We start from the raw sequence: 15,812 nt of genomic DNA on the forward strand, positions 1-15,812 counted from the left end.
TGTTCACTCCGAGATACGTGACGTACGATGAGCAAATAAAGCAGCAGAGAGCCGCAGTGGGGCTCTGCCAGGTAACGATCAGACCGACAGCACCTATTGAAGTACCGACATCAAAGAAAACATGGATAGTAAAGTACCCATTGAGGAAACCATATCCACAAATAAAAAGGAATGAAGCTAGTCGGAGTACAGTCGCTGAAGAAGCCAAGAGAGTCCTAAAAGATGATGAATGGTGACGTTACAAGAACTCGGACTGACTCGCAGATAAAGAAAACAACGACTTGTCAATGACAAAAAGAGACAACACCTTGGATAAGCAACATCCTGTGTTAAAGTTAAAAGGACAATGTCAAGTATAAGAAGCTTATGCCATAAGAGCGATGAAGATATGCAACCAGTTTACACGTGTACATATGCTTAGAATCGCAAGAAAGCTGAGGAAATCGTGCGGCTTGCTATGCTTAGTAGAAACCTATAGTGCGGCAAGCGCCACATACACATCTACCTCAAAAGGAGCACTTTATATGACGTATATGTCCACATTGTAAAAGGGCAGAACCAACCGCAAGTTACTAGAGGCCCAAGGAGCGAAGGCCCTCAAACACGGGAATCTAAAGACAAACGAAACTCCGATGCACGAGACCCGTGCAAAGAAACCAAGGTCATCTTAGCTGACACAGGCTAATACAATTTATGACGCCAAGAGTGGAGTAACCTGTTCAAAGGAGTCGAGATAAGCAGCAGAAGGCATTTGGTGGTCATAAAGCTAAAATCAAATACACTAATTACATGGAGACAGACGATTTCACGGTGCCTAAAACACATGACCTGCCAAGCAAGAAGAGTTGGGGCCTTCACACCTACGCGCAGCCTTGAGCCATACACAGATAGCCGAGTTCTCCCAGACAGAGAGGCAGCATCGAGGCATACAAATTAGAAACTAATTGACACATGACCAGTGGGTCAGTGATGATAGTGGTACTGGTTGGTGGGAGGCTAGGGGAGCTGACGGGCACCTTGCACCTGGTCGACCATTCTGCATGCTGCTAAGCAAAGTGGAAAAGTACATGGTGACGTGGTATCAATCCAATCACAATGTACCAAGTAATCTAGGATCCTATAGTCTGTAGAACCAATGAGACGTTGTACTTTTAGTGACGTTTACAGTAGCCATTTTGAAGGAAGGGCTTAGTTGCCCCACTTGACACTGCCTATCCAATCCCCTCTCCCCGTTAGCGTATACAGATATAGTACCTATAAAGTTACCTTCCTATAACCAATAGAAGTGCATGCAACATTTTTAGCGTTTCACATCAGCGGTGACGAGTTTTTAGTATAAAGAATGTGATTTTTGTGAAGTTCATCAGAGTTGAAGCGAGAAGGAAGATCGAGCAACCGCTGATGTTCATAACTTCCCGCTTTTTTGTACTTGTCATTAAACTGACTCCCTTTGCCAAACCATTGAGTTGTCATTAATGATTTGATGCTGCAGTACTAATCTGTATCCCCATCCATCTCACGGGTGCTGCTATTCCATCTTAAAGTGCTGTTTGGGAAAACCCCAGTCCTATGGGCCGGCTGGAGTCCCTCCTGCACATCACATTTCAAGTGATGACTCTATTAAGAAGACTATTCGCAATTTAAAAATGATTTGCAAAAAAAATCCTTATTTTATTCACAAACCCATAGGCCATTAGCTCATTCCCACCACTCAAGGAAGAGCAGAACTACTTAAAATAATGTATCAATTAATATTGTCACCCTCGAAGAAGCACCTTTTATACTTGGTAAAAAATAATATTTCTGTCAACAAAGTTGTAGATGGGTAGGTATCAACAAAGAGGGCACTTTCCCACAAGGAATTCAGAGTTGTATGCCAGACAAAGAGAGGACGACTCAATATTACATTTAGAATAGGCTGGTCCAACCAGTTATCACGGAAATGGGTTGTGAGGCTTGAGTGTAGCTATGCAATGGTAGGGAATGTGGTTTGAATTAAGTATATTTCTAGTTGGAAAAACAGCTAAAACGAGCGAAGGGAATGAAGCAGTTTAAAGAACAGTGAAGAGTGAAATAAAGGCTTCTTCTGCCTCCAAGTTCACATGAGTGCGAGATCTGCTAGTGAAGAGACCAAGCCGGCTTTCTGATGTTTCGTTGTAGGATTGAACACTGCCACGTGCCTTCAGGAAGGGCGTGCTGCCAGCAGAGGAAAGTGAATGGCTTTTTGGGAGCTCAGTAAGTGGCATATTTCAATACAGCGGCCCGAATTAGATGGCAGAGTTTAAGAAAATATTTTAAAAGGTCACACCTTTCACTAGAAACAAAATCGTCTATAAAAAAAAATAGTCTTAATGTGCACCTATACAATGGCTAATCTGTCCCACAAACAAGGGCAGAAGCACCAAGTGAAGAAAAGGGGGCAGTTAAGTCCCAAAAGCAGGTGGCTGTAGACAGAAGTTCATTTTCATATCCCAGCGAGACTTCAAGGGTTAACACTACTGACTGATGAATGGATCGATATCCTTCCTACATCGTAATGCTAAACACAGAGTTTCAGGATATGGATCTGCATGGTTCATGATCAAACTATTAAAATCTGATTACTTTTAAAAGTCAGAGTATACTATAAAGACTCTAAAATAACTCTGATTCCTATTCTACTCAAGCAACAACACCATGTTGTAAGAGCTGAACTGGGTGGTAAAAGACCAGGGGCGCCAAGTTAATAGGTCAGAGCGAGGGCACCTCCCAGTACAACCCTTAGAAGACAACATTAATATTAGCATTCAAGTGCATACCGCCATGGTGCCAAGATCAATTGTGCTGTGTTCAATATGGAAAGCGCACAACCAACTGTTTAACATAACAAAATACTTTTAAGATGGCTTCCATGGAAATTGGTCTGAACGTGGACGTTGATCAAGAGATTCAGCCCATGTTTTGATCAAGCCGATTATCTGTCGCACCCACCCAAGGGTGCCAATAATAGTAGAGGCCTAGAAAAGGCCCCAGGTCTGGAAAGGACTAGAGTATATGAAATGAGTGAATGTAAACATTTCTATGGCATATATTACGGCCCAACCAACTCCAAGCACCATCCATCTTGCTACTTGGTGCAGGGAGGGAGTGGGGGCTGGGAAGTGGCTGAATGAGACCAGATACATTGCTGCAGACTTCCTGGCGGTCACACCGACATGATTTTGCAGAGGACCTTTAAAAATAGTCTTTGTTATTGCTTCATGACAGAAGAAATCCCACTTCCCCAAACTGTTAAGTGGAAGAGATACCGTCACACGCATTATTTGCTTAGCTGATCTTAAAAGATCTTGCAGGAGAATACTGTTCGTTTAGTATAGCCAGGGCCAAAACACTACATGAAATTCTATTTTCCACTAGTAAAATGCCAGGTTCCTTCTGTGCCTATAACGTGATTTTTTCGTATGCCCTCAGCAAAGCCCATCAGCTGCATTTTGAGCAAACTGAATATCAATGGTTTCTGCGAACTGATCTACAAATAATGCAATGTGAATTACATTATATAGAAATCTAAGAATCTTTGAGCGCATGTGTCTGATGAAACGTCTTGAAGCAACAATTTTCTTCAGTTCGGAACAAGTTCATTTTTTGGGCAGACGCTTATTGAAATGTGATGGAATATTGTGACAGCACTGCCCACTTTGTATATCAATGTTGAACCCCAAGAAGGACAACCGTTATGACGAAGGCCAGACACTGCAATCAGGTTAGCAGACATTTCAGCAGTGAGAAAGAAAGAACACATTACTCACCGTAGTGACAGCTGTACTCCTACTCCATAGTCCCGTTTCCTCCATTCTGTATGGCTATCCCCATAGACGGACGGGACCGGAGTCTTTGCCCCACAAAAATGTTGCACTTCCCCTTTAAGCTTAAATTCATGCGCAGGTGCGAGGATAGGCGTGACCGCACCCAGTGACTCCGCCCCACACCTCAGTCCCCAATGATGTGCATCAGGAACAATTGCCATCATTACGCCCTTTAACATTGAGGGGGATGGAGGGCGGGGCGTATGAAAGAAAGGGGACTACGGACTAGGAGTACAGCAGTCACTATGGTGAGCAACTTGTCCTTACTCTTAGATCTTGTCCCCTTTCCTCCATACTGTTTCGATGATTCCAATGCAACACAACCTCTAGGGAGGAGCTACTAGGGTTATTAGGCAAGAACCGCCTGGCCAAATCCTGTATCCTCTCGTGAACTAACCTGTCGGCAGAAATCAGACGGAGTGGAAAAATGTTGCAGCCCGACTCATCACATCCCATGGCAAATGGTGCTGAAAAGCCACTGTTGCCTTGATCCTCACCAGATGAGCCTGAATGCCTTCCAGGGGAGTTTTGCCCTGTACTTTTTAAGCCTCCACTATACAACTCCCCATCCACCTGACTATGGACGCTTTTGAGGATTTACTTCCTGGTGAAGCCCCGCCAAAAGTCACAAACAGAGTCTCCAACCTCAGAAACTATCTGTCCAAGTAGAATTTCAATACCCTTCTTACATCTAGGTAATGCAAAATCCTGTCTGCCTGTGATTGCGGATCAGGAAAGACTGTGGGCAGCACAATCTCGTGATTTATGTGGAACTCCGATACTATTTTGGGTAAGAAGGATGCGTGCGTGTTTAAGACCACCTTGTCCTTATGATATGTTGTGTAAGGTTCAGAAGCTGTCAAAGTCTGAATCTCACTCCACCTCCTAGCCAATGACAACCCCACCAGCAGAATGGTCTTCAAGGTCACCAACTTAAGGTCTACAGATGCCAAGGGCTCAAACGGTTTGTGTGCTAGGGCTGCTAAAACCACATTTAGATCAGAGGATGGCCTGGTCCTCCTGATTGGCGGGAATAATCTTGCTAATCCGTTCCAGAAGTCTCTTGACCACACTATGGCTAGAAGAAAAACATCCTTGATCTGAATTTCCATATACCTCAATGGCCTCCAGATAAAGTCAACTTGATCTCCTGAACGTGCCAAATATGCTGAGAAGGATAACACATTATCATGTACTCGCGCTCTGAAACACTGGTGTACGAGCGCAATAGAAATAAAATAAAAAATCAATTAATACCCTTTAAGGGGGTCGGTACCCTTAATTAACTATGAGGCCAATCACAAATTCCTGTCCATTTGGCTCTTGTATTAAGCTCGAGTCATCACCTTCCTCGCTCTTTGAATAATGCCCAAGTTGTTGGCCAACAGCTGAAGATGCAGTTTTTCAGGAACCAGGCTTCCAACGCAATCGACTGATGATTCGGGTGAAGCACTGGGCCTCCCCACTGTGACAACATCCAATCCAACACTGAGGGGGAGACCAGACCCTGAAGTGACAACTTCTTGAGGTCAGAGTACCAGGCCCGGAGGCCCACAGCAGAGCCAACAGAATCAACCTGCAATTCCTGGAAGGCCTGAATTTCTTGATCACTCCGTGCAAGAGTGGCGTTGGAGGAAACTCATAGCAGCTCATCTCCGACCAATCTATGTGGAAAGCATTTCCTTCAGAACCCGTGCACTGGCCCTCCCAAGAGGCAAAGCTGTTTCATGTGGATTTGCTGCTCGTAGCAAAAAGGTGCACCTCTGGCTGACCCACTGTAGAAAAATCTCTTGAATGATTAGGTCCTTTATCTCCCACTAGTAAGAGCTTTGATTGACCCTGCTCAGCCTGTCCACTTTGGATTTCAGCGGTAGGAATATTGCCTTTAGCTCCAAAAGGTTTGTGCGTCTGTCCAAGTCCACACTCCATGAGTCAAGTGGGTCCCCAGTGTCGCACCTCAGCCCTCTAAGGCAGTCCATTGTTACAATGATCGAATGAGGGTGAGAATGGAATGAAGATTCAGAAAGCAGGCAAGTGTCGTCCTTCCACCATCGCAAATCTTCCTTGAGAGCTGCCGGGATGGTATTCTTGTCTGATTGCAAGTTTGTTTCCTCATCTCATGAGGCTGCCAAAGGACTTGCATTTTCCTCATCTTGAGGCTCGCCAATGGCACAGACAGGATGCAGGTTGCCTGAAGGGCCCAACAGATGCTGGTCCACCACACCATTGCGCATTCTCCTGTCAAGAAATGTGCTACGGCGGCTAAAATATCCCCCCTCCTGTCCCGAGAGGGGAAAATCTTGGTCTGCACAGTATCCCACTGAAACCCAATGAAGGTAATACTCTGTGTGGGATGAACTCAGATTTCTTGGGGTTCACTGTGAATCCTAAATCGAACCGAATCCCGATTAATGCGCTCAGAGTAAGGGTTGCTTCCTGGGCCAAATCCGCACTTATAAGCCAGTCATCCAGATAGGGGTAGACATGCTGGCCCCTGTTCCTCAAGACACTGGCTGTCGCGGTCATGATTTTTGTGAACACACGCAGTGCAGCATTGAGTCCTAATGGTAGCACTTTGTACTGGAAAGGTCTCCCCATGATGGAAATTGTGGATGAGGATTCCAAATTCGTATTTGCAGATAAGCGTCCTTCAGGTCCAAGGCACATAGCCACTCAAACACGCAGAGAGACTATCTGAGCTGGAGTCACCATCTTGAATCTCTCTAAAGGTCAATAAAGATTGAGGAACGATGGGTCCAACACCACTCACAGGCCTGCTTGGTTCTTCTTGACTATAGCGAAGATCCTGGAGCAGAATCCCTTGCCCTTGTCCTCTGTAGGGACTCTTTCCACCGGTTAGGACTCTGTCAAGGTCTCTACTTCTTTGAGGAGTGCTGGAGAACCTATCTGAATTAGGAGAGGTGGGGAAGAGGAGGAGGATGGGAAAGGTGAGAAACGGAGCCGAAATCCCTCTGAAACCACAGAAAGTAACCAACTGTCTACAAATTGGTGATGCAAGTGACTCTTGTGCCATGGGACTCTGCCTCCTACAGAAGACTTGCGGACCCAGACATCATGCTGTTTTAGGATCTCAGGCAGCGGAAGAGTAGGGGGGCGAATAGGACCCCATCGGGTAGACCCTAGGGGGCCCATCCGGTTGCTTCGTCGTTCTTTCCTGGAAACCTCTAAAGCCTCCAAAAGACCTTGACCTGCTCTCTGGCCATGAATGGGATTGTGAAAACCTTTAGAAGCTGGTTTAGTGAGGATGGCCAACGACTTAGCCGTTTCTGCACTGGTTCCCTTCTTGGTCAGCTCCTTATCCATTGACGCATGAAAAAGATAATTTCCCTCAAAGGGAAGGTCTAGAATTCTGTCCTGAACGTCGTTCATGAATCTTGTGGCATGCATCCATGCAGACCTTCCCAAATCCAGACCTAAACACATCCCTCTACTGGCCGTATCTATGAGCGCTAGAGGCAATTCTAAAAAGGTCCTCCACAACCAACTTGGCCTCATTGGACTTAAAGGCTGCTTGCATATTCAAGGGGAGCTACTGAGAGAACTCCACAACCGCCTTCTACAGCCTCTGATTTGCCGCTGTCAATAAGACATCAGCGTTGGCTTGACGCAGATGCAGGGTTGCATTCGCGCACACCTTCCCACCAAACGCTTCAAGCAGCTTGCCTCCCTTGTTAAGCACCGCAGCTGTGGCAGCACGAATTAGCTGAGCCAGCCGCTGCAGGTTTAGCATGCCAACTGCCAACACAGATGAATGGGGCTGTGGATGTGAAGCCAACAAGGGACATTCAGACCCCAACTGTCGATATAGAACGTCCAACTTCTTGCTGACCACCTGGCAGGAATAAAGCTTAGCCCCAAATTGTTTTAGCCATCCTTTTGAAGGGGAAGCCTGATCTAGACTACGTCTGGAGAGCCTATACCACCGCCAAGACTCCTGCCACTGGAAGCTCTTGTGATGGAAGATGGACCCCTAAAAACTCCGATATCCCTTGTAGTCTCTCATGAAAGGCTTTTGCTGAGGAGGGAAAATCCCTCTCCTCGTCCATATCCTGCCCTTGGCCGACCTCCTTAGGATTGCCATCAGCGCCACCTGACGGCTGTGCCTCACTAGAACGAGTCACCCCTGTAGTAGGCAGCAGAGGGGGAAGTCGTGGGGGTGGTGGGGGAGGCGGCTGAGGCATAGGCACTGGAATGAACTGAGGAGCTGGAGGGTTTGCCCTCCAGTAGCTACAGCTATTGTGGTAGAACCTCTTATGAGCCCCTTCAGAATGCCAGACATCTGAGGGGACTTCATCAACTGGAGGGGTCTTTCAAAGAATCTTTCCTCGCATGCTGGGGATGTCCGAGCTGCAGAACCCAAAGCTGTTGTTGACAGCGCCCATGTTGATGTGGTTGGGGATGGGGTACGAGGAACTTGCCTGGACTGCATGTATGGATCAGAGTACCAAAGAACGTTAGTTGGCAGAGGGTAGGACATAAACTGGGGAACATTGCCACTGCATAACTCCACACTTGATAGTGGCTCACTAGTAGAGACCAAGTGTGAGCTTGATAGCCTTTCTGACAAAACTATTTAGAGCACTCTGCTGCCCCTTCCAATGGTGAAGAGTCTACAGAAGATGGTGCCCTGTCAGCGGCCGTAACATGGCCAGATGCTGTTTCCCACCTTGCCGTCATTTTGTGACTCACAGCACTGTGCGCAAACGTGTGAGTATGAAGGGTATCCGAGGCTGGTGTAACAGTCTTCAGAGTTCCTACTCCTGGACCCTCGGTAACCTTACCGGTTCTCTGTTGGACCTTGGTAGTAATCCCGGGAGGCAGCGTGCCCTCAGCAAACGAGCCGGTAGTCCTGCGCAAAGGTACTCTGTTGGGTTAATGCCCAGAGCTAGGGCCTGCATGCACTGAAGATGACCATCCAGTACAAGAGCTTTTACATTCCTCAAGACTGAGCCTGGTAGGATCCAAAGACCCCGCGATGCATGCTTCGGTAACTGCACAAGCCTCAGGCCTAATACCGGCAACAGAGTCTTTACGACCACTGCCAGTAAGGGAACTCCACAGGAAGGAGTCTCCCCTTCTTTGGTACTTTAGAAAATAAAGGTCCACTTACCTTTTCCCTCATTTTTCTGTGCATGGAATCTTCAGACGATCTGGGGGGAGACTTAGAAAAGATCATCCTCGCAGGACATGAATCCCACCTGTGTTCGGGGACCAAACATTCTAAACAAAGTGAATGGGCATTCGAAATGGGAAATGGAGTGCTGCACGGCGCACACCTACCAAACCCAGAGGAACCATACACGCACCAGTGGAGCCAAAGGGCCTGGTAGTATAAGTACAATTTGATAAGAATACACACGAAACAGAGTGGAAAAGGGGAGTGTGCAGCAGAAAATGCGTTGCTGCGGACCAGATGTACGTTCCTGTCATGTGGAAGATGGGACTGAGCTGTGGCACCGTGGGGCAGGGTCAGAGTGCGCAGTCATGCCTACCCTCATGCCTATGTGCGTATGAATGAAAGCTTAAAAGGGGAAGTGCACAATTTTTGTGGGACAAAATAATTCTGGTCCTGTCCCTGTATGGGGACGCCAAGACAGTATGGAGGAAATGGGACGGGACGTAGGAGTAGAGACTATTCATCAGTGATGCTCCAGATGTCAGGGTCTAGGATGGTGGAAATGGAACATACAACAGAACTTACTATATGACGGTGTCCAGTGCAGCAATCCGCTGTGTAACAATCAAGGATTCGTTGTACGTCACATCATTCAGGGCAGGTCCAGAGTTACAGGCCAATATAACCTGGAGGAAAAATAAAAAAAGAAATAGCTCCTCCATTCAAATGTGACAGTAACAGTTCTTGCATACTCTTGTTCAGATGGTTTATGCTTGTCAAACAGAACATCAGGAAAAGGAAAAGTAATGTCTGATAAGAGGATTGCATAACACTAATGGGAAGTGTGTGGTTCAGCTCAGGTTTAGTATTGTCAAAATCTTTGAGGACTGCTCAAATCAAGGGCATGTCAGACCTTCTCAAACTGCAAGTGGTTAATAAGCAGATAATATTTTGCAAAGCAAGCAGCCAAACGCACAATTCTTTTATATGTACAGCTAAAGTTTTAGACTTGCCAACTTTAAGACTGCACTTGTTGCAAATGTTGATAACCGCCCCTGCAATGGACGTTCTCATTTATAGAAGGTGTGGCAGTAGCATGTAATACCAAACTCAAAGAAATGTCATTTGAAATGGTCATGACTAGCAGAAACAATCAAGATGAATTATAATTGGGTAATTTCCAAGAGTTGTGAACTATCTAACAGACCCAAAGAAGAAATCTACTTATGTGCAGGTTAGAGTTCATTTGCTCACAGGTTTGTCAGAGAAATGCAAATCTTTACACCACATTTTCAAAAAAGAAATCATAAATACGCCACAAAGACAACAGTAGAATTTCTTTGTCTTGGTAAGGATCAAATTAAACCCTCTGATATGGTTCTCTTTCCAAGTTGAGCAACATGGAACCGAACTTGCACTCTATTCAGTTGTGTGAATGGTTCAGAAAATAGTCCTTAAAATGGTGCGACGTCAGCATTTGAAAGTTTCGTTTTGGGTATCCCCCCTTTGCTCAGTCTTGTAGTGCAGCTGTTCTGACAGTCCAGGTCACTTTGTAACAGCCTCCGGGACAGACTATTGTTTTGTGCCATGACCAGTCTTAGTGCCCAGTCATAGTTCTGATGCCCAGGTCAGACCTTGGAGGTCTATGCTGGGCCCCTAGGCCCTGCTGCTATTCAGTATTAGACAGACGTTCCAAGGTATTCCTTCTGGAAGCCTTACTCTCCTTGAAGCATCGAAGCAGGGCCTACATTCTCTACATCGAGAAATCTTGCAAACACCTTATTCATCCAAGTTTCTTCATTTAATTTCTTTCCACTGCTGTCGTCACCTCCAGTTACAGTTCCAAGGGAGAACTTTGGGAGGCCTCTTCATGCCTCCCCCAACACAAGGCCTGACATGGAGGACTGAATTCTGTGGGTCATGAAGTCACCTTTATATCCCAGATCACCCTGTGCATTTTATATATTTCGACTGTTCTTCTGCTATTCTCTCTCCAAGGCGATTGTTCCCCTTCCCGATAAACTGACCCTCTTCTGACACAAGAGTAGACCTTCTACCAGCTATTCAGACTGGCCCTCTTCTGTCGCTGCCAACCCTGGAGTTCCTTTCTGCTCCTTTTTTCAGGACTTCTCTTTTCCTGAGGTGTGATTCTTCGACCCATTTACTATTTCTCCCATCCCCTTGGGCTGAGACTTCTAAACTTTACCTTTGCTTGGAATCTTTGACTTGGGTTAATACCCCCCTCTTCTCTATGGTACTGTTCCTTAATCCCCATCCACTGGGTCTAATTTGGCCTTCAGAGTTACTCTATTGCCCTATACATTCTAAATATTCCTTTTTTATCATTCTACTCTTTTCTGTGTATTCCTCTTTATCCCCTTTCTCCACTAGACTATTCTTAAATTACACACTCCTACTATTGTCTCAATCACTCTTTCCTGGCCTCTGCTTTCATCCTTACCTGATAGTTTGCAAATCTTGCTTTCCTCGTGACTCTGCAACATACTCAATTTCTATATCCACTCTTCCTCTTTCTTTACTGTTTTTCTCTCTCCTAGTTCCTCCGTTTGGTCGTCTCTTTCTTCAAAATGCCTTTCCCAGTACTATTTCACCCTTCTCTCCTTTCTTCGTTTCTTACTTGCCCTTTTCTGTTCTGTTGCACTTCAATTTGCTTCTTTTCCTCTTATCCTTTCTTCTGTGCTGTCTCACCACCACACAAAGTGACCCTCTGAGGTTGTTTATGCATATGCCCCAAGAATGTTTATCAAGATTCTTAGAGAATATCAAAACATAATCCCCAAGCACATCCAGCCTTGCTGGAAGCCACAACAAGGTACATCCGTCGGCCACCGGAACATTGCTTACAATTTACTGGCACATGAGGTACTATTTACATAAACAAAACAGTCCCTGGATCGCAGCCCGTGCCTACGTTTATAGTGTTCTACCAGTGTACAAAAACAGATAATCTGGCTCGAGCCCCGGCTTAAAAATGACTCTTTTTGAAGGGTTTGCGAATACAAATCAAATGTGATTTTCTGCTGACATGCCTCAGTGCTTCTGTATGTCTACATTAAACATATAACACGACTACACAGATTGCTCCAGTCTCCCAAATGCATTTCCCCCCAAAAATATGCAGCTAAAAAGCAGGACACTGTGGTGCATAATGAAGGGGAAAGCCAACACTGTTGTGCCAGTTGATGCATTGTTGATTTTAGCGGTGCTCTATCTGACATGGGCGGTATTAGTCGGAACGGGTGGACTGAGGTTTTGAATTCTGAATTTCAAAGGTTGCTTCTTACTGCAGTGATCATGAATACTTAATGTTCCAAGGCTTGTTAAATGTACAAACTCAAAAACATCTAAAAATAAAGCAATAGTGACTGGCCCGCACTAATCTGAATCAATATGAAACAACGAAAAGAGGGCTGAATATCCATTATGTAGCTTATGGCACAAAGAACTCTCCAACTCCCAGAGATGGTTCAAGGATTTGTATTGATCAATTCAGCAGGGCGAAGGTGTCCCTCTATCATTGGGAGGAAGGATAGCTCAGAGCCAACATGTTTGTCTTGGAAGGAGGAGGAGAAGGAGAAGGAGAAGGAATCTAGAAATAGCGGTTTCCACCCTTGCCGAAGCATACCTAACCATGGGTTAGTATCTAGTGAACATTGACCACTACTATCCTTCTTCATGCTGTTCTCTTAAATCTGCCATCTCCAGGTCTTCTGACTTCACCCAAACATATATCATACATTATTTACCGTAATTATATTTCTGATGCTTGCGTCTGCTTACATTCACATGCGTGCATAGACCGACATCTAGTGGTAGGTGCAGAGTATTACATGACTTGTTTGTCGACTGGGCATGTTTGTATACTAGCCCTAGTGTAACATGTACTGTACCCATGGTCCTTCATGCATCGAGGTCCCTCCAATTATTTAGTTTCTGACACGAGGGAGCATGAAGTGTATGCACGAGTACAGAGATGAAAGGAAGGTGTAAGATGTCTATGTGCCTTCAACTTGGGAGGATGGGTGGGCACATGTGAATCTATGCAGATACAAGCGGTATCACATAATATTATCCCCACCAAAAATATCGCTGTATATATTTGTAGGGAACAGCCATAGGCGATATTTTTAGTAGGATAATATTTCGGGTTTTTGGGAGCGGGGGTGTCCCGCGCTCCTTTAAAAATTATACAAGGGTTGCAGCGGTGTCCCCAGCAGGTTCCATGTCTTAATATTGCTGCAAATATATGGTAATATTTTTTGCGGGGATTTTAACACCTGAAACCATACAAGCACCAGAAATATTAATACAGTGAGTAATGTATGCCTTCTGAGGCTTGTGGATCTGCTTAGAATCACATGCTTGCATAAACTAGTAAGCAGTACCTGGAGAAGGTAGTGGGTTGTCCAAAGGAACAGTGGCAAAAAATGTCTCAACACTGCTTGTCCCACCTGAGAATTCTGTTTAGAACGTGTACCTAGACGGCAGGGCTGTGTGAAGGTGTAAACTGAACTCCAAGTAGCTGCTTTGCAAATGGCATCTAACAGTGCATTTGCAATAAAAGCTAAAGTAGCCCCTGTGCCTCCAATAGAGTCTGATCTGGGCATGAAAAGTAGATTTATTTTTAGTAGAGAACAACAAATATGCATGCATTCGACTATCCATTTTGAAATAGCTGACTTAGAGTCAGGGTCCCCTTCTCTCCCTCTGCAGCTATGGAAGCAAAGAACTGATCTGTTTTCCGTAGTGGTTTGGTTTTGTCTAGGTAATACATAACAAGCCCTCCTAAGATCTAATGTATGGAGGCTCTTTTCTGCTGAACTCGATGGATGTTGGAAAAAACAGGAAGGGCAATGGACTGATTGACATGGAACGTGAGATACAATTTGGAGAAAAACATGGATGTGTTCTTAAAACCACTTTGCCTTAATGAATAACAAAAATTGATCTTGAACGGAGAGGGCTTTCCGTTCACTAACCCTTCTTATTGATGTAAGGGCCACGAGAAATGGCAGTCTTGTAAGTGAGATGTCTAAGATTAATTTTATGCATTGGCTCAAAAGGGTGACCCATGAGTTAGGTAAGTACAACAGTCAAGTCCCATCCAGGGTGTTGCATTCGAAATTGGGGGGGAGGAGAGGGGAGGGAGAGTCGGAATCTTTCCACTCCTTCCATGAAAGCTTTAATCACTGACATGTTCCACCAAGATACTTCAGTCTGAGAGGTGGTGTATGCAGAGAGACCTCTAAATTAACTCTACGTAAGGCAGATAAAGAACTATGGTAGAAGGTGAGCAGTCAATAGGATTGATGCTGTGTGTTTTGCACCAAATGACAAAGCGTCTCCACTTGTTGAAATTGCAGTATCTAGTGTTTGGTTTGCGTGCCTCTTTTATGATGTCCACACATCTTTGTGGCAAGTTTAAATGTCCAAACTCTATGACTTCAGGAGCCAAGCTGCCAAGTTCAGTGTTTGAGGACATGGATGAAGTGTTGTTCCCCGATTCTGGGACATCATGTTGTAAGGGGATGGAATTGGCACTATTAGAATAAGTTTGACTTGTTCTGGGTGCATCGTATGGACTATCTTGTTCAGAAGTGGAAAAGCGTACGCAAATCTCCCTGACCAGTTCATCTACAGAGCGTTCCCTCCGGACCCTGTTTGGGGATACCTGGACATGGAGTCTGGGCATTGTGCGTTCTTTCGTGTTACAAAGAGATCTATATTTGGCTGATCCCAGTTTGTGAACATTTTGTGAAGGATGTCTTTGTGCAACTGCCATTTGTGTTCTGATGGAAGTTCTATGTTTCTGCTTAGCACATCGGCAAGACAGTTGTGTTCCCATGAAGAGAATGTGGTGACCATCAGTATTTATCCTCTTCCGAGGATGAGGTTTTGTTGCCACAGAAGGGCCATCCCTCCTGAGTTTACCGAAGATGCCAAGTACGAGATCCCTTTTTGTAACCATCAAAACAACTATAGGGAACAGGAGTTAATACAACTACTCTTAGTAGTTTTGATTCTACATTGTGCTTGGATTTTAAATCCAAAAGAAATACTCCCCTCTTCCCTTAAAAATACATTTTATAAATCACTCAGACAGTGTGAGTTAAAAGTAGTAAAACCAACTAACATTATGGACTCAAAGTACCATAATGCTCTTTGATCTGAGACGAAGAGGGGTCCAGAGTTACAAAACTCTAATGGGTTGTCTAGTGGTTATAATGAGCCACACCTGATTGTGACCTTTAAACACTTAAAGGCCCTTCAGGTGTGGGCCATGCAGCAGGAGCAGCTGAAGCAGTAGGAGGAAGCAGAGGTCAGCACCGCCGCTTTCCTGATAGTAGACGCCGTTTAGATAATGTGGCAGAAGTTGGGAACCTGAAGGATGCAGAGAGCGGGAAGCGGTAGCAAGGCCAGCTGTCCTACAAAAGATAGAAGCCCTCCGTGTCCTGCATCTAGCCTCGGTGAGAGGTTTTCAGCGGAGCACGTGTGGAGCCCTGTAAGCCACACTGACAGCCTGCGCGAGCAGCAGAAGGTTGACCGCAGCTGTCAAAAGACAGGGAAGTCCGACGAGCGAAGAAGCAGAATCAGCCAGTCAGAAGGAGACTCCAGGACATACTAGTGAGTTGCCCTGACATAGGTGACCCCAGGGCGCTCTGAAATAGACCGCTGTGTAGAAATATACCTTTTCAATACCAAACCTTTAAATTGAAACAAGGTGAATGCAATGTCCCAAGAGGGAGATATCGAATAGGAGAACAAAGCAACCCGCATTGCTTAAGCCAAAAGGGGGCAATATTCCAGCA

General features: G+C 45.3%; 1 protein-coding gene across 1 annotated transcript in view; it reads right to left on the reverse strand.

Annotated features, from left to right (window-relative positions):
• PANK4 (pantothenate kinase 4 (inactive)) overlaps positions 1–15,812 on the reverse strand; it is a 751,790-nt gene that overhangs the window by 91,506 nt on the left and 644,472 nt on the right. Inside the window, exon 17 of the mRNA XM_069610204.1 lies at positions 9,568–9,668. Coding sequence (XP_069466305.1) covers positions 9,568–9,668 — 101 coding nt within the window. The remainder of the gene's footprint in view (positions 1–9,567; positions 9,669–15,812) is intronic.

The sequence above is a fragment of the Ambystoma mexicanum genome, chromosome 8 (assembly GCF_040938575.1).
Source record: "Ambystoma mexicanum isolate Mex_15411 chromosome 8, UKY_AmexF1_1, whole genome shotgun sequence".
NCBI lineage: Eukaryota > Metazoa > Chordata > Amphibia > Caudata > Ambystomatidae > Ambystoma > Ambystoma mexicanum.